The 18,359-nt window shown below is 55.4% G+C and overlaps 1 protein-coding gene across 3 annotated transcripts in view; it reads right to left on the bottom strand.

Moving 5' to 3' along the window:
* The window catches only part of SHANK2 (SH3 and multiple ankyrin repeat domains 2), a 619,022-nt gene that overhangs the window by 458,416 nt on the left and 142,247 nt on the right, over positions 1 to 18,359 (bottom strand). For all 3 annotated transcript variants that reach the window (XM_071217914.1, XM_058304998.2, XM_071217913.1), the window contains 2 exons: positions 3,152 to 3,303; positions 2,066 to 2,233 (listed from right to left, as the gene is read on the bottom strand). In XM_071217914.1, coding sequence (XP_071074015.1) covers positions 2,066 to 2,233; positions 3,152 to 3,303 — 320 coding nt within the window. The remainder of the gene's footprint in view (positions 1 to 2,065; positions 2,234 to 3,151; positions 3,304 to 18,359) is intronic.

The raw sequence follows: 18,359 nt of genomic DNA, 5'->3' as shown, positions 1-18,359 counted from the left end.
ACACGTAAGACATAAAACACGCCACTTTAACCATTTTCAAGTGTTCAATTCAGAGGCGTCCATCGGCTTCACGACGTCGTGGAACTACCACCGCTGTCTATTCCAAGCGTTCCGCATCACCCCACGCAGAAACTCTGCACCCCCTGAGCGGGGACTGCCGCCCCCTCTCCGGGAGCCTCTAACCTCCTCTTGCCTCCGTGGGCTTGAGCTTCCAGACAGTTCACGTATGTGGGTTGATGCAGCTCTCCTTACGTGTCGACACACGGAGGACTTCTCGGCTGCCTGCAGCCTGTGCCAAGGACACGGCATTCAAGGAGTGGAGAGCGAGGCAGGCGAGGCCAGAGGCGGCCGGAAAATGGGCAGCGTCCCTCCTGGCTCAGGCCAAGCACTCTCGGGGAGGGGGTCGCGTGTGCGCGGCGTACACCGCAGAACCGGGTGGAGCCTGGATCCCAGCACAGCCTGCGCTGGCGAGCGCGGTCATCGGGCAGCCTGGCCTCGGGGCCAGCTACGGGCGACAAGGAAGGGGCCGGAGCCTATGGCTCAGGTGCAGAAGGGCTTGGGGGGCACGAGCCGCTGGGGCTGGCGAGGAGGCCGCCGGCCCCGCTGTGACGCACCGCCCCGGCCAGGCAGGGAGCCAGGAGGGGCCGCGGCCGCCTGGAGGGCGGGGACTTGCTGCAGGCGGGAAGGAGACAGGCTGCACTGAGGGCAGTCAGAGGCCAGCCGCCCCCCGCCCGGCGAGGAGACAGCACCTGCCCTGTGGAAGGGCGCAGAAGGACGAGGCCCGAGTGTGAGAACAGGGACGGGGGGACACGGGGACAGCAGGAGACACGGGGACGGCGGGAGCACAGGGACAGCGGGTGGCCAGGCCAGGGCGAGGAGGAAGCAGGGGTGGGACAGGGGCTGGCCTGGGAACCAAAGCGAGGAAGGGGCAGGAGAGCAGCACGGGCTGGAGGGCTGGTGTGGAGGGCCACACCAGACGGCCGCCCCCGTTCTCCGCTTATTCAGGGGAAGACCTTCTTTCCACCTTTTCCAGGAGGGAAAAGCGGTGATGGAAACGCAGCTCAGGAAATGCAGGGATGGGCATTTCCAAAGCCGCCCTGGGCACGGGCTGGGGGCTCCCTCGGGAGGGCCCCGGTGCGCCTCCAGCCTGCAGGGACGCGGGTGAACCGGGGCTGACCGAGCAGGAGCCAGGGCGGGAGGGCCTGCGGGCACCCCCACTGCCCACCCCGCTGCACCCCGCGCCCGAGAGCCGAGGCTCGGTCAGCAACCTAAGGAGGCCACAGCCCGGGAACGGCCAGAGGAGCTGAGAAGCTGACAGCCCGCTACTCCAAGGCTCAGGGCACCACCCAGTTCAGGACAGTCCCCTCCCCCTCCACAGCCCCCTCCCCTTCCACCTGTGCCCGGAGGCTGGCCTGGAGGCCTACTGTGCCGGGCTTCCTGATTGGCCGGCTCTGGCAGGGCTCGGCCAATGAGAAGGCAGGACGGAGGGCGGGGGTCATCAGGTCCCGCTAACACAATGTCCTCTCCTTGCCCTTCAGCCCTGAGCATGGCTGACCACCTACTGCAACTCGTCCCTGGGGCCACAGCCTTTAATCCTGCAGGGACCTGTACGTGGCTATCACAGACTTTCCGTGGGTGCCATTTGGGTGGCTCCTGAGTCCCTGCAAGGCTGCAGCTGTACACCCCAGCCCATGGCTGCACAGGTCGATCCTGCAAAACATGCAGCTGGCGCTCGGGAAGCAAGCACTGCAGTGGATCCCCTGTGTTCTCAAAGCACCTGGCGCCTCCTTGGTTAGTGGTACTTAGGATGGAGGGAACCTGGAGAGCTCATGGGCGCCCACAACTCCAGGCAAGTGCCACCAAGCAGAAATGCATTTCTCATTTCTCCAGAGGAGTCAGACATGTCTATTTTAAGCAAATACCCCTATTTTGAAATGCTGGTGATTAATTCAAATTCTTGAGGAACTCTGTGCAGGTCCAACAAAATAACAGGAGGATAGCTCTGCCTGTGGGCTGCCAGGCCCCACCCAAGGGGAGGCCTGCTTACAGGTCAAGTGGGGTGTACCTGGTGGATTTCGTGCCAGCCGTTCTCATCCTTGCAGCAGACCGTGGCATGTTCATGGAGGAGAAGCTCGCAGCAGTAGGGGTCGCCCCCAACGATTGCTGTGTGATACAGGGGGGTAAGGCCATAGCTGTCTTTATAATCTGGAGATGCTCCCAGTTCCAAAAGGGTCTAGGAAAAAAATAAGTGACGTTCATCAGTCTCATGAACCACTTGCAACAAACCAAAAAGAATCCTCAGGGTCACCCTAGCAGGCCAGGACTGACCCAAACCCTAGGTTCCTCAGTCTTTCCTAGGCTTTCCAGAGTTAGGGAGGTTTTACCTTTAGACAATAAAGTTTCTGGCCCTGAAATCACAAATGGTGCCCGGGCTACAATGGATAGGCATATGACAAGGAGATGAGGAGACATTCTGCTGAGAGGGAGTGTGGCTTTCAGTATACCCACGGTGCAGCACTGGAACCCAAAAAAGTGAAGGCTGCCTTTTGCAGAAGAGAGACATAGCATTATGCAACCTAAATGCACAGCATAAAGCTATCTCAGTTGCATTCTGAGGACAGCGCACCTAGCAAGTGCTGTTGATTTCCGAGAAGGCCAACTGAAAAAGTTGCAGCTGAAATGCAGTTGAGAAATCCATGGGGTTCGCCTGCCCCATGTGTTCTCTCTCCCTCCTTGCTAGAGCACTAGTGATAAAGGAACGTAGGACATACACAGTTCCACACAGATGCTTCAAAACACAGTGTAGGGCAGATAAAGAAAGCACAAGGAACGGTGTCAGGAGGCAGCAGCAAGGCTGGCCCAGTTCCCTGCAGGCCGAGCGGGCAGCACCCTTCAGGGGATGGAGTCAGGCTTCAGCTCTGCTCTCACTGGCTGGAAATACAACTGACTAAGGCGTAAGGAGAAAGCTGACTTTGTGTGACCAGCAAATTCCGCAAACAACACAACCAAGGAGAGAGGGCAGGAAAGAGAGCCTCGATGAGCTCGAGTCAGAACACATTTCCCAAGCAACGCCAGGTGGTCCCTGCGGGGAGGCGGATGGGATTGGGATTGGAAGGGAGTCAGCCAGGTACGGCCAGGTGCTGGGCTTTACCTTCAGGGCCAGCTGGTTCCTCACTCGGGCAGCTTTGTGCAGGGCCGTCATCCCATCTTTGGCGCGGAAGTCCAGATGCGCGCCGCCATTTTTGAGGGCTTTGATCAGCTCCACAGAGTCGTCCAGCTGAGCCGCTAAGGTCAGGGGCGTCTCTAAAGAACCCCAAGCACACACGTTAGAAACAACACTTGCAGAAAGCCACCGAATCTCATCCCTTCCTCAGCCAAATTCAAACATCTGAAATGAGCTTGAAGAACTGACTCCGCAGGGTATCGTCGGCCCCTGCCCATCTGGCAGCCCCCTCGGCAGCCCGCCGGGCCAGGCGGCTTGTACAGTCCCAGGGGAGTGGAAGTGACACCCGGGGTCACCAGCAAATCAAAAGGGTGGCAGAGGCAGGGTTTCGACACTACAGCTTTGTAGGCTACCGGTCAAAGAAGCTTCACCCTGCTCCCTTTGCAGTCAGTACCCGGACCTGCGCAGCCATCTGCGTGCTTCCCCAATACGAGGCATGATCAGCACCCAGCGTGGAACAGGAGCTCAGACCCTGGAAGGGTCTCAGTAGGGATCAGAGCTGAGGAGGGACCTCCTGTACAGTGGGCAAGTCCGTGGCTGGCTGTGGTTGAGAACGGTGGGCGTTTGATAGAATACACATCGTTCCTTTTACTCTCCACCTACTTCACCTGCCCCACATCACCAATGCCGAGCAAGGTGTGTTATTTTGTTGTGGTCAACCTAAGAGACGTTCACATGAGAGAAAAGTGCCAAGAGTAGTAAGAGAACGTGCCAGTTCTGATGGCCCACGAATTCTCATCGTCCATATTTAGTCTGTCTTCAAGCACATCTTGATAATAAAAGAAGTGGGACATTTTCCGTGAGGTTGAATTCCCTCCGGAACATCCATCTCGGTCACATCATCCCCATCCCCAGAAGAGGCAACTTCATCAGGAATTTAGATTGAATACCTCCAGCCGCCTATTTTTAATAACTTCATTAATTTATCCGTAATTTGGCATGGTTTTGAGTGCTTTTTAAACTCACACATTTATACTGCTGTGAGAACCACGGCAACTTGAGCTTCTGTGCTGAGCTGCCCAGGCTTAACCCACTTGCGGTAGGCGGGGTTTTGTCCCCAGCAGAAGGCCTCTCCTTCACCTTGACCGCACCCTGTGGAGAGAGCCCCCCGAGATGGATGAGCAGCTAAGGCCGGGGGTCTTCCGTGAGTAGGGGCTTCTAAGGACCTATTTAGCTGTGTCCCTCCTGAGCCAGGGTAGATCTTAATACGTATTACCAGAGGCCTTAAAAAGAGAAAGTCATGGAGAAAACGGAGGACACTGCCATAGGACAGGGCCAGACATGCAGGGCAAGGAACCCCAAAACCGGGCAAGCCATCACCGGAGCGCCACCGGCTCCAATGAAAGCACGGCCTTGCCGATGCCTCGCCTCGGCCTCCTGGCCTGTAAGTCCGGGAGCCAGGTATCCCCGGTGGTTGGAGCTGACCCCTGGTGTGGCAGCTGTCCCAGCAGCCCTGGCTGGCCGAGTGTGTCGTCACAAGTAGGTCTGGGACCCCAACCGCCCACGCCTTCTCTGGGCTCCCGTTCTCCCTGGTTGTGGACGGTGCCCCGTGGACGCCCGTCTCTGTTGCAAATTCCTGGAGGCCCTTCTCGAGGGGAGATTGTAAAGAAGAGCGGGCATTTTCCTGGACAGCCCAGGACTGCGCTGGCAGCGGGGGGCCTGACGCCGAGCGGGGTGCGTGGGAAACAGGGGGAGCCTGGAAGACGGCCGGAGCTTGACGTGGGGACGGCGATGGGGCCCGACGTGGAAACGGGGGTGCCGCGCTCCCGGTGGCTTCCTCGTCGAGGCACAAGGGCCCAAAGGCTGCTCGGGGTCCCCTCCTGGGCTTGGGCAGCAGACGCGGGCAGAGTGCAGCAACACGAGTCCGTGCAAAGGGCCAGCCCTCCAGGGCCCCCGGCGCCTGCCCTCGCCATCCCGCACGGCGGCCTCAGGGACGCGGCACCTCACGTCCAGATGCCACGCGCCGGCGCGTGCTCGGGGCAAGGCCAGCCTTCCCAACGACGAGGGTTTTTCTTTTTAATATGGCTTAGCCAATATGCTAAGCAGCCCACTGGCGCTGGTTTTAAATGTTCACACTGTAGCTGACAACCTCGGCTTGTACCGTTTTATAACGACAACAGTGTCTTAGAGAGGTACAGGGTCAGCCGGGGAAACCAGAACCGCCGCTCCCTCTTCACTTCTGACGCCTTCGGCCGCGCCCCCTGATGCCCTGCAGTGGGCACGTGAGCACCGCTGGGTAAATACGTGGGGAGAGAACCGTGCCAGGGCTACCTGGCTGCGTGTGTGATGGACGGGACAGGAACCTGCAGCTCCCGGACGAGTGCCAGACCCACCTCACGGCCTGCAGCAGGCTGTCCGCGGGGTTCCGGGGGCCCCCTTCAAATGACATCCTAGACTTACCAGGAACCCAGCCACAAGGTTCTGCTGGGGGACCCAGGAGAGCCCCCCGCTTAGAGGATACATCCACGAAGGCGACGCCCAAAGGTGGGGCCAACAGCACCCCTGGAGGAAGACGTCTGTCCACCGACTGTAAACCCGCGGCCACGCGGGGCTGCGCAAACAGTCAGGATCAGCGAGCCCGGGAACGGCAGTTACCCGGCGCCATCGTTCTGCGTGTGTGGTCCTCAGCGTTCGCTTGTGGAATTTCTTCCCTTTTAAAATACACTGGGAAAATGAGCACGTAGACCTCAGCAGTGTTCCCAGAGCCCTCGGCTTGAACGGCTGATGAGAGTGGGTCTTTCTAGAATACTGGTGGGGAAGGGGTAGACATGCCCTCCACCCTAGAAATTACCATTCGCACTTGGCTCTGGCGAACACCCACGATCTGCTTCCAAAGACGCCATTTTAGTTTCCCAGGCTCCTCAAATCCAACTATGGAATGGGTTGGCTTCTAACAGTGGGAATTTATTAGCTTATGGTTTGAGACTGTGACAATTCCACATTGAGGCATCATCAAGGCGATGCTTTCATCTCAAAGACTGGCAGCCAGCAATCCTGGGCGCCCCGTGACATGGCAAGGCATGTGGTGGCACCTGCTGGTCTCTGCCTTCTCTTCCAGGTTTCGTGCTTTCAGCTTCTTGCTGTGGCTTTCTCTCTTTCTCTATTCATCACATTTATAGAGGACTCCAGGAAGAGGATTTAGACCCATCCTGACAGGGCTGGGCCTCGCCGTACCTGCAGTGGCCTCACCCAAAGGTCCCACTTACCACGGGTACCCACCACAGGAATGGCTTAACTGTAAGAACATGTATTTTGGGGTCCATCCAGCTTTCAACTGTTGTGGGCGATTAAGGCAGCATGCATAGAATCTACCTTTCAGCAATGCCAGTAACATGGCCGCCAGAGCGGATACAACAATAGCTTAGGTCACCCTCCCCCTGCTTTACAGAGCCAGTTCCCGCCAAAAGTTCTTACCTCGAATCTGCCTCCCGCCCTAGCAACAGCAGCGGCCAATCCCAGACCGCCACCTATCCTTACCCACCACCCCCCTCCTCCCTAGAGTATATATGCTCAGTCCCCTCAATAAAGTTTTGCAGCTTGATCAGAATACTGTCTTGCTGTCGTTCCTTGTGTCTCTCTTGTCCCATACCATTCTTCCCTCCTAGGATCCGGAGCCCCCGTTGATCGTCCCGCTGGCCGGGACATCCAACCACCACAGCCACCTAAAGGTTTTCAGGTGTGAAAAGTGGGGGGCATCTGGCTGCACACCAGGGGATCACTTCCAGCCTGCCCAGATGCTGGGATGTGACTCAGCCCCCGAGAAGTGAGGGGGCAGGAGAAGGGTGACAGCCTAAAGCAGTGGGCACAGAACGGGGGGCACAGTGGGGCTGCAAGGTGGAGTGCGAGAGTGTCTGTGTGCATGTGTGTGTGCACGGCACTGAAGAACGATGGTGGGCTGTGAAATCCTATGAGCTCCATTGAGCTCCAGTGTTTCAAAGAGTGGGGGCCTGGGTGAGCAGAGGGGTGGGGGGCTGGCTGGAGACACACACAGTGCACAGGCAGTTAAAATGAATCCAAGATTAATGCCTGAGCTCAGGGTTGAAAGGGGGTATAAGCTGTGTGCTCGGTTTGCCTTAGGAAAGAATTATTCTTCTAATATCACATCCTATTACTGATCATGGGCATCCTGTCCCCTGTGCCCCAAATTCCTTACATGAAATTGCATGGATGTGGGGAAAGTCTGGGCCTTGGATCTGGAGCCTGTGAATTCCGGTCGGACTCAGCTGTGTGGCCTGACAGAGGCCTTGAACCCCAGGCCTGGTGCAAAGAGCACCCTGCCCGCCGCGGTGAAGGACCTGGCGAGGTCACGGCCTTGGAAGTTCTTCATGACCAAGACGCCCCAGCCAGCCTGTGCTCAAGACACAGGTAAGGGCCGCCGCGCCCAGCTTAAAGGGAAGACGTCCACCACCAGGCACGGGGCACCCCTGCAGGGGAATCGCCCTTCTACCTTTCCTCGCTCTAACACCATATCGCTTTCCTAGCACAACCCATTTTACAAAAATATGACATGGCACATCCCTTCTAAGTCACCGTGAGGTTTCCCAACCCAAACACAAAACTGTATGGCCCTGACCCAGCAAACCTCCCTGACCAGAAGTTTCAGGAAAAGCCTCCTGTGCCTGTGGTCGCTCCATCTCTAGAGGGAGCAATGTCCTCCAGCCAGAATATTCCAAACACCACAAGACGGGGATGTTTCCTTGCAAGAGGCACAAGCAAAACCAGAGAAGGGGGTCCTGTACGTCCTGTATGTCCTCCACGTGAACAGAAATCTAACATGTCCCCAAACGCCAGGGCCTTGACAGCCAGAAATGGAGCTGCAGCCCAAACATGTGTGTGTCCACGTTTTCTGTGACAAATGCAGTGACCTTGACCCGACCTCAAAATTTCCCAGGACCAGGAAAAGGAAATGCAGATTCTGAGAGTCCCTGCTTCTTATGCAGACAGTGGCCTCAAGCTTTGGCATAAGGACCACAGGAAGAGCTGCGTAACAAAAAACTCCAGGCCCTTTCCCACACCTGTTGATACAGAGGCTGCGGCCTGAGAATCTGCATGGCAACACACTCCCAGGTATACTGGCGGTACGAGGAGCATGTTTTCCTAGAGGCCACAGATTCACAAATTCGACTGCACAGTGAAATCGCAGGGGGCCCACCCCAGATTTAAATTTTTGTTGTTGTTGTTGCTTTTATTTTTTATAATTTTTAAATTAAAGTTAACAGATCACAAAGAACGTTATGTTAAACAACATTTAGAAAAAATAAGAGGTTCTCATATACCCCACTCCCCACCCCATCATTTTTATAGATTGCATTTTTTTTGAAGATACATACATCACACAAAAAATGTTACATTAAAAAATACAAGAGGTTCCCCTATACCCCCAGCCCCCACCCCACTCCATCGGCATTCGTGTTTCAGTGTTAATATTTCAGTATCAGATAATCATGTGTAATCACAAAATTCTCTATTAGGTTAAAATAGGGACTCCCTACAAGTAGAAGAGCTGATGAATGCCCCATGCCCCGACCACAAGGGGCAATGAGGTTTCTTTACATTTTCACAGCCCTTGATGCGGCAGGTGATTTCTCATGAAGTCCCCTGGCCTTTGACTCTATAAGCGAGCACCGACGGGGACGCAGGTTTTTTCCAGTGTCCGGGCACCCGCTTCCCACGCCAGCCCACGAGCGAATGAGACCCCCTTGCCTTGCCCCCATGGGGATCCTGAGCAAGACCAGGGGCCAGATCTCACGCAGACCTTTGGTCACAGCCGGAACAAACACGCCACCTGCCCTTGGCTTTGGCTGGCAAACGTGCTGGAGAAGAGACAGTCCCAAATGGGTTCTGGCAGCACAGCCCAGGTTTGTGATCAGAGCCCGACACAAGGAAATAGGCACACGTCGCTTTTCTGCAAGGAAATACTTTGACAACAAGGTAACAAAAAGGATCGAGGCAGGATGAAGAGGGTTTCGTGAAAGGAACAGGGACCTCACATTCAGATAAAAATTCCCATTACCAAAGAAGGTTTGGGTCATTTCACAAAGCATTTTCAGATCTGGCCTTGCTGGAGCCACACGGGCCCAATTCCCAACAGCAGCAGCTAAAATCACGCATCGTGCAGGCCACGCTTCCCCTGACAGAGCCGTGCCACTCACAGGGACCTCCAGGGGCGGGGAGCACCTGGGAAGAGCTCCCAAGCCAAATCATTTAAGAGCAGATGGTCCCTGCTCCCATGCAGGCTCCGGGGGGCTGGGGTTCCCACGAGGGCAGAGGTTAAAGGAGCCCTGGGGGGAAGGCAGAGGTGAGTCTGCTGGCTTCTGCTTTACCAATACAAAATCAAGCAGGACACGCTCTGAGGGGTGGACTGTGGGCGCACAGGGAAGATTCACCTGCCCAAGACAGGATCAGCCGGAAAGAAGGGCAAGCAGTGCCGTTCAGCCAAAGAAGGGGCAAGCTCCCTTGTAGTTCAATGTTGTCGGGGCAGGATGAATGCCCATTGGCCACCATTGCCCTGTAGCATGTTAGGGTGCTTTTCTTTTAGTTCCTCACTGTGTTTTATGACTTTGGGACTCCTACCTCCTCCCCCCACAACCTGTGACATTTGGTTCTTGTCTCTACACAGCTTAGCGATCCCTGCACCCTGTTATAGCAGAGGCACCCCAAGGAAGGCTCACTTTTCCTGTGCAAGACGGCAACTGCGAGGCTGCAGAGACGGCTGCAACTGAAGCACCAACCCAGCAACCAGGGAAAAGGCAGGTGAGCGGGACCTCATCAAAAGTAAAGGCGTGTGCGCAGCCGAGTACCTCATTAGGAAAGTGAGAAGGCAGCCCAGAGAATGAGAAACGATATTTGCTACTCATATCTGAAAAGGGACTTGTATCCAGAATTTATAAAGCACTCAACGTTCAAAGAAAAGACAAACAACCCAATTAAAGATGGACAAAGGATCTGAAGAAACATTTCTCTAAAGACATAGAAATAGCCAACAAGCACATGAAAAGATGATACACATTATTAGCCATTCGGGAGATGAGAGTAACACTACCATGAGCTACCACTTCACACCCTCAAGGATGACTGTAATTTAAAAGAGGATGGTAAATGTTGGAAAGAACGACAAAGACCCTATTATCTCAGGACTATGGGCTTGGGCAGTTAAAACACACACACACACACACACACACACACACCATCCTACTGTGTTTGTAACAGACAGATAGGACCTATCAGACCAGGAATTTGGAAATTATAGGACATTTGAAAATCAAAACTCAAGCCTAAGAATAACAACGATGTCCCTCTGCACACCTATTTGAATGGATAAAATGCAAAGCACTGACAATATCAAGTGCTGGCAACAGTGTGGAACAAGAGAAACTCTTGTTCACTGCCAGGGGAAATGCAAAATGACAGAGCCGCTTTGGAATAGAGTCTGGCAGTTTCTTACAAAACTAAAAAACGCCCTAACATATGATCCAGCAATTGCAATCCTAGCTATTTTGCTCAACTGATCTGAAAATTTAGGTCCATAAGATAAGCTGAATGCAAATGTTTATAGCAGCTTTATTCATAATTGTCCAAAACTGGAAGCAACCAAAATGCCCCTCAAAAGGTGGATATTAAACAGACTGAGGTACATCCATACAATAGAATAGTACTCAGCAATAAAAATAAGTGACCTGTTAAACCACGAAAAGATATGGATGGATCTGAACCCATATAGCTAAGCGAAAGAAGCCAATCAGAAAAAGCTACAAACTGTATGATTCCAATTACACGACCTTCTAGAAAGGGCAAAACTGTGGAGCTGGTAAGTAGATCAGCACTTTCCAGGGGCTCCAGTTGGGGGTGGGTGGTTAAATAAGTGAAAAGTACAGGCAATTTTTTAGGGCACCGTAACTATTGCGTGATAATGTAATGGTGAATACAAGATTTAAACCTCTGTCAAAGCCCATAGAACTTCATAGCACAAAGGGTGACTCTAATGTTGGAACATTTAAAAAATCACTGAGGAGGCTGGGGATCCCTGGGTGGAAGGCAGCATGTAACAAAAACATAGGAAAGAACCTCGCTGAAGGGGGTGGGGGAGAAAGGTGTGGCCTAAGGAACGATGGAAGTGCGTGGAGTTTATAAGACTGATGGCAAACTGCACACAAGCACTGCACGCTACTTGATAAGGTTGTTTCCCACAGGGATACAGGGTAACAATTCTGAAACCATCAAGCATGTACACTAGACGTGAACAATTAAATACATGGATGGGAGATGGTGGGAGCCAGGTTTATCACTGTTTAAAAGTGTCTGGTTCCAAGGGGGGTGGGGGTATACGGGGACCTCTTATATTTTTTGAATGTAACATTTAAAAAAAAAAAGAAAAAGGAAAAAAAAAACAATTTGTCTGGGGAGTAGATGTGGCTCAAGTAGTCGAGCAACTGCTCCCCATGTGGGAGGTCCAGGGTTCCATTCCCAGTGTCTCTCCTACAAACACACACACACACACACACACACACACACAAAGTGTCTGGTTCCAGAAAAGCAAGGCAAGGAGCCTAGAATGACCCATGTGAGAACTGATTACAGTTGGAGACTTTGGTTTGAAGTCCTGTTTAGCTTGGTATAGATACGGATGCTTACACAGAGAAATATTGGTAGAGTATACACCAGTTGGTATAACATGTATTTTCCTTGCTCATTCGAGCTGAGGAAGCTAGAAACAATGACACCCCAGTGGCAACGAGCGCACCTAGTGCCCACTTCTTGGTTTCTAACACCGTTCTCCAATAAAAAAGAACCAGGGCCCTTGCCTTGCCCAGTGGCTGTCTCTACAACTGGGACAGGAAACATACAAGAGGAGCCTGGAGTATCCTGTAGTGCCAGAAAATAAGAAAGTACTCCTCAAACAAGCAAACAGAGAAAAATATGCATGTCAAAAGGACACAGGAGCCAAATGAAAGAGCTTCCAATGGCCACAGCTGGAAAAATTTAAGCAACAAAATAAACTAAGTAGTGCTGGATTATAATTCGAAGTTAAAAAAAAAAAACACAGTCCGCACTGTGATATAAACAAATGATTAAATAAGTAACCGGGGGAGAAACAACACATCTCCTGCACGAAAGAGACAAATCTCCTGGGCAGAAAAATTTCAGGTAATTCATGTGGATTTTCTGCCACTACAGAGGCAGAGCAGAGCTCCCCTCCTTACGGGGCTGCTGCACCTAGGGTATCGCCCAAGGGTACAACATGGGAAGGGGAAAAAGAGCTACTTGACCGTGGAGAAAAAACCTGACTGGCGTGACCGCAGCCAGGAGGCCGAGCCACGCTGACAGAAGGTGCCCCTGACGTGACGTGAGGAGAAAGGGTCCCCACCTCTGTGGATTTCCCTAAAATCCATGACCCCAGGCTGAGAAAATCATCCGGCAAGTCCCCCTGGAAGGATATTCTACAAAATACCTGCCCAGACCTCAAAAGTATCAAGTTCATCAAAAACAACAAAAGTCTGAGGAACTGTCACAGCTGAGGAGCCTGAGGAGACGACTCAATGTCACGGGAACAGAAATCGGGAAACCTGAGGGAAACCCTGAGGAAAGCTGAATAAAAGGTGGACTTTACTTCGCAAGAATGAGGGAGCAGTGGTTCCCGATTGTGACAAGCGTTCCATTCTAAATTTGAGACATTTACCATGGGGAAACCGTGTGAGGAGAAGGGCAGCTCCCTGGACCACCTTAACGGCAAGTCTGTAAATCTTAAAACTGCTCTAAAATAATAAAAAGTTAATTATTGAGAAACAAAAACTCAATGAAAACTTTCACAGGCTCGCGTCTTGGGTAGCGGGTGGGAGGGAAACGCGCGGCTGCCCCTCCAGTGGGCCTCTGGGAAATCCGCTCTCAGCTTCACGTCAGGAGCAGAAATTGGGGTGCGCGTCGGGACCACAGGCCCCTCGTCCGTGACCTCACTTCAAGGTTAGGGGTCACGGCAAGGCCTTCTCAGGTGGACCCCAGTTCTGGCAGACAAACTGGCGGCTGGACGCGCACTGGGGTCCCGGTGCTGGCCTCCAGCCACCCCCACCCTCGTTCTTACTCCTGGTTTTGTTTTCTTTCTTTTCTTGCTCCGTCACATGCACCTTTACGTGGCACCTATAAGCCTTTTGGGAACACGGTGGAGGCAAAAATAATGAAAACTCTCAAGCAACCGGATATTCGATCTGCGTTCTCCCTTCAAAACTGGTCCCCTTTCGTAAAGAATCGCGGTGACAGGCCAAACGCACCTAGACACCGTCAGCGGGGGAAGGAGGGATTCATTCGCAGTCCCGCAGCCGCGGTCACGAGCATGAGGTGACTTGGGAGCCTCTACTCCTCTGCAGTCTCAGGTCCAGGAGGTCCGAGAGCCGGTGCCCTGCGATCGCCCACACTCCCAGGGGCAGATACTCGGCTGCCGCACGCATCCACGCCCCGTCCGTTCTCTCTGAGTGAGGAGCTGAGCATCCAGGGCTCCGGAACATCTGGGAATCCTTCTAACTGGCCCATGGGGGAGGCTGGCAGAGCCTCCGGGAGCCTGCCGCGGGCAGCCCCGGGCCAGTGGAAGGAGGCTCGGGGGCGGCCACGAGCAGTTTGGACCCCGCAGGCTGATGAACCCATCCGCGTCCCGGAAGAGGGGGCGTGGGGGGTCTTCCCAGCGAAATCCAGGGGCAGCAGCGGCCTCTGCAAGACCCTGCTCCAGCAGTGGGTCCTAATTTCCATTTCCCATCAACAGGTGGAAAGACGTTTATTCTCCTCATGCCTGGCTTTGCTAACAAGCCTTCCTTTGTTGTGCTGAGACGTCTTTCAAGTTTGCAAAGACCGTGCCACACCGAAGCCTCTGACGGCACTCCTGGCACGTCTTGGTTTTCCCTCCCCTTCAGGGCATGACCCACCCATCACCTCGTTCCAGAGGCCCCAAGCAGGGCACACTGCTGAAGGCCTCTGGGAGGCGTCTCTAAGCTTCCACACTGTTCCCCGTGACATAATAAAATGGACGTTGATGGGAAGAGGACGTGGCCCAGTGGTTAGGGCGTACGCCTACCACATGGGAGGTCCAAGGTTCAAACCCCGGGCCTCCTTGGCCCGTGTGCAGCTGGCCCATGTGCAGTGCTGATGCGCACAAGGAGTGCCGTGCCACACAGGGGTGTCCCCGCGTAGGGGAGCCCCACACGCAGGGAGTGCACCCCATAAGGAGAGCCACCCAGCGTGAAAGAAAGAAAGTGCAGCCTGCCCAGGAATGGCGCCGCACACACGGAGAGCTGCCGCAACAAGAGGATGCAACAAAAAAGAGACACAGATCCCGTGCCGCTGACAACAACAGAAACGGACAAAAAGAAGAACATGCAGCAAATGGACACAGAGAGCAGACAACTTGGGCTGGGGGGAAAGGAAAGAGAAATAAATTAAAAAAAAGAATCAATTGAAAAAATTAGTAAATAAATGAAATGGACGGTGAGAACAGGCATCAATGCCCCGGCTCTTTCCACGGGCAGGCTACCCTACTGGGACTGACTGGTCTCTCAGGAGGGAAGAGCTGCTTCCCGCTCTGAACCCCCACAGCCCGTGGACCCCTCGGGCCTGGCAGTGCTTCCTGGTCCGCAGGCAGGCCCTGCTGCTGGCCTGGTAGCTCTGAGAGTCCCCACACTCCGGGCAGGGCTCTAAGCCGCGGGAAGGAGCCATCGTGGAGGCGGCGGCCGTGACCAGGCTCTCCACCCTCCAGAAGTGCCCGGGGCTTCCAGAATGCAAACTGCACCCCACGACTGTGAGCTCCAGGCCCTCGACGCCACGGACCACGGCCAGGGCCACGCACAGGCACGCACGGCCTGGGAGGAGAGAGGCCACTGAGGCCCCAGCTGCCCCTCCAAGACAAACAGCTGCCCAGCAGGGAAGAGCAGGGACCTGGGGGGTCCCAGCTCTGACCCTCTCGTTCCGGGACATGGCACCCAGCCTCGACTCTCCTGGGGGCTGACAGTAAGGGGGTCCCGGCTCTGACCCTCCCGTGCTGGGACACGGCACCCAGCCTCGACTCTCCGAGCTGCAGGCTCCTCTGAGGAGAACGGCACTCGGAGAACTAGTGCAGGGGTGCACAGGGGCCCAGGAGATGAGGCTGGTAAACGCCTGCCACCTAACTGCAGGTACTGCTCTCAGGTGGCCCTTCCACCCTCGGTGACCCATCAAGCCAGCGTGCCTGGGACCCAGGGGCTTCCCGGGACATGAAGTGCAGGGATAAGCTGGTCGGCCTAGCTGCCGCTTGGAGGACGCCCGCCGAAGCCAGCCCCTTGCTCCCCCGCTCTGGGAGGTGCCAGGCTCCAAGCTTCCAAACCCAGGAGGACACACATGTACTGAGCTCCCCTCGTGTCAGGCACTGTGGGCGACACGACGAGGATAGGAACATTCTGGAGACCCTCCAATGGCTGATGTGTGCCCCGTTTGAACCACTCGGCACATCTGTTCACATTTTCTTAACCCTGTAGCTTTAGGAGCTGAGGAAATGGAAGTCTAGAAGGTTCATTCATCTGCCCTTCCCACAGCTAGCTGCGGAGAAGCCAGGGGTGAAACCTGTGCCGTGGACTCCCCGAGGCCTGTCCCTCCCCGGGCCACAGGCTGGACACCCAGGGAGGCGAGCTGGGCAGTCGCAGGGCTCACCACCTGAGGCTCCGCAACTTGGGGTCACTGAGCCTCACTGCCCAATGTCCCGTTTCTTGAACACTGCGCCTCGTCTCTTCTGGTTTTGGGGTTAGCACGTCTCAGGCGGAGGGCCCACGGGTCTGTGACCCTCCAACGTGGTCGGAAGCAAACGCACAGCTGTGCATCTTTGCAGCGCCTGCCTCTGGCCCCTCAGCTGAGCTGGGGTTCAATATTCTCGTGCGCTGTTGGCTCCAAGAGAGTTTGAGGAGGGGGTGGTACTCTGGGCCCTTCCCGTGGGAATTACCCACAATGGGGTTCCAAGAACGTCCCCACCGTTGTTGGATTTTTCCATTTCACTCATCTTTCTAGACCCCATTTTTCTTACTCCTCAATCAGAACAGAAAAATACACAGAGAAGCGCTCAGCCTGCTCTGCTCCTGATTTGGGATTGTGAGTGAATCTCCGGCCACGCTGGCATCCAAGCCGCGGGGGGGGGGGGGGGGCGAGGCCCAGGTGTGTTGTCTGTGCAGAATGGCAGATATGTCCCCGGTCCCTGGTTTCATAACATTCTGCCTAATTACACCCTGACTTCTTTTTGATCGCAGTAATTTCTGTGTGTGTGTTAAGCGAAACATTATGTTTGGTCACTGTTAATTGTTGGGTGAGATAAGGAAGAACCCTGAACAGAAGCTCCCATCTACACCCACAGTTGTGGAAACATTCTCGAACCACAGGCAGGTGAGGTCCCATCCCGGGGTCTGTGCCTTGCTGTCCCCCTGCCTTCCTTAGCTGTTCGTGGTCAGGAGCCAACCGAGATGGCTCTGATGAGGTTTCCCATTTCCGCTCTTTCCATGGGTAAATTAGCCCAGAGGCCGTCCTCGTGGGAAGAGTTGCGATACTACGGCAGACGAGCCTGACCCATTCCGCACCGATCCCTGCTTCTGGCTCACTTCCACTCACTAACTGGGAACCCGTCGTAGGGACGTGCTGGTCGCAGGCACGCTTTCAGAAACCTGGTGCCAACTCAGTACATAATTACGAAGTCGCTTCCTAAGTCCAGGCAGGCACGAGGGACATTGCTTGCAGCTCTATTTCAGAATCATTCAGTCTCTGTTCGCAGGTCTTTAGGAGTTAACGGAGGGTGTTTTCTGGAAGAACAGCCATTTCAAAACATTTGACATCAAGACGACACCGATGCCAGGGGGAGGCCCAGCTCACACCGGGGGTAGTCAATTAGAGGGGGTCGTTGGGGACCAAGAGGGCAGCCCGGAGGGGACCCCCACCTCTATCTCCTGCCTGAGCCGGCCCAGCCCCCCATGGAATCATCCAGAAAGTCCTGGAAGAGGCCAGCATAATGGTGCAAGTAGCCAAACCAAGTCCAAAGCCTCGAGCATCGGGTCAAGGCCCCCGGCCGCGGGAGTCCAGGCCTGGCCCAAAGCCTGCCGGGCGCGGGCTCGCGTCTGCGCTCAGGGACGGTGGGCTTGTGATCCTGAGTGCGCAGGGTGGGGGCGCTGGGTCACCTGGGGCGGCCGGGACAGGAGGGGCCACCCCGCTTTGGGTCGGGAGCGACGGGAGGCCAGGCCCTTCCCGAGGCCCGGGGCACCCCCCAGGCGCGCACTTGACGGCGCGCGTCCTGCCGAGCTTGGTCTCGGCCTCTCTCTGAGCGGCTACCCCGCGCCCCCGCCCGGGCTTGGCCCCGTCAGCCAGGCCTGCACCCCGCGGGGTCTGGGACGGTGAGAGCGGCCCCCCACTTGGCGCACGGCCCCTGGTGCCTCTGCTGCACCCCTCAGGGGCAGCCAGGCGTCTCCAGGGGGCTCGGGTACTAAGAAGCTGCCCGCGGCTCCCTCCTGCCCAGGGGTCATGCTGGGTCTGGGCCCTGGCCGTTTCCGTTAGGTCTGCAAGCGTGTTCTCGCCATCTCCCCCTCCAAGCGTGTTCTCGTCACTCCCCTCCTTCAAGTGTTTTCTCCTCCTTCCCCCTAAGTGTATTCTCTCCACCCCCTCCTCCAAGCATGTTCTCTCCACCCCCTCCCCCAAGCGTGTTCTCTCTACCCCCTCCTCCAAGCGTGTTCTCTCCACCCCCCTCCCCCAAGCGTGTTCTCTCCACCCCCTCCTCCACGCGTGTTTTCCCCTCCTCCCTCCCCCAAGCGTGTTCTCTCCATCCCCCTCCTCCAAGCGTGTTCTCTCCACCCCCTCCCCCAAGCGTGTTCTCTCCACCCCCTCCTCCACGCGTGTTTTCCCCTCCTCCCTCCCCCAAGCGTGTTCTCTCCATCCCCCTCCTCCAAGCGTGTTCGCTCCATCTACTCCCCTCCACGCATGCTCTCCAATTCCCTCCCTCTGAGCACGTGCACTCAGTCTCCCCCTCTGAACCTGTACTCTCCCCTCTCCTCCCCAAGCATGTTCCTGCCACACCTCCCCCTCCCAGCATGCCCTCTGCCTTCCCCTCTCCTGGCATCGCAGGGGATTTCAGGCTGCAATCAGAAATCAGCCCAGCATC

This window comes from Dasypus novemcinctus, chromosome 10 (assembly GCF_030445035.2).
Source record: "Dasypus novemcinctus isolate mDasNov1 chromosome 10, mDasNov1.1.hap2, whole genome shotgun sequence".
NCBI lineage: Eukaryota > Metazoa > Chordata > Mammalia > Cingulata > Dasypodidae > Dasypus > Dasypus novemcinctus.
Note: the sequence above shows the minus strand (reverse complement) of the source record. Positions and strands in the feature narration are given on the sequence as shown.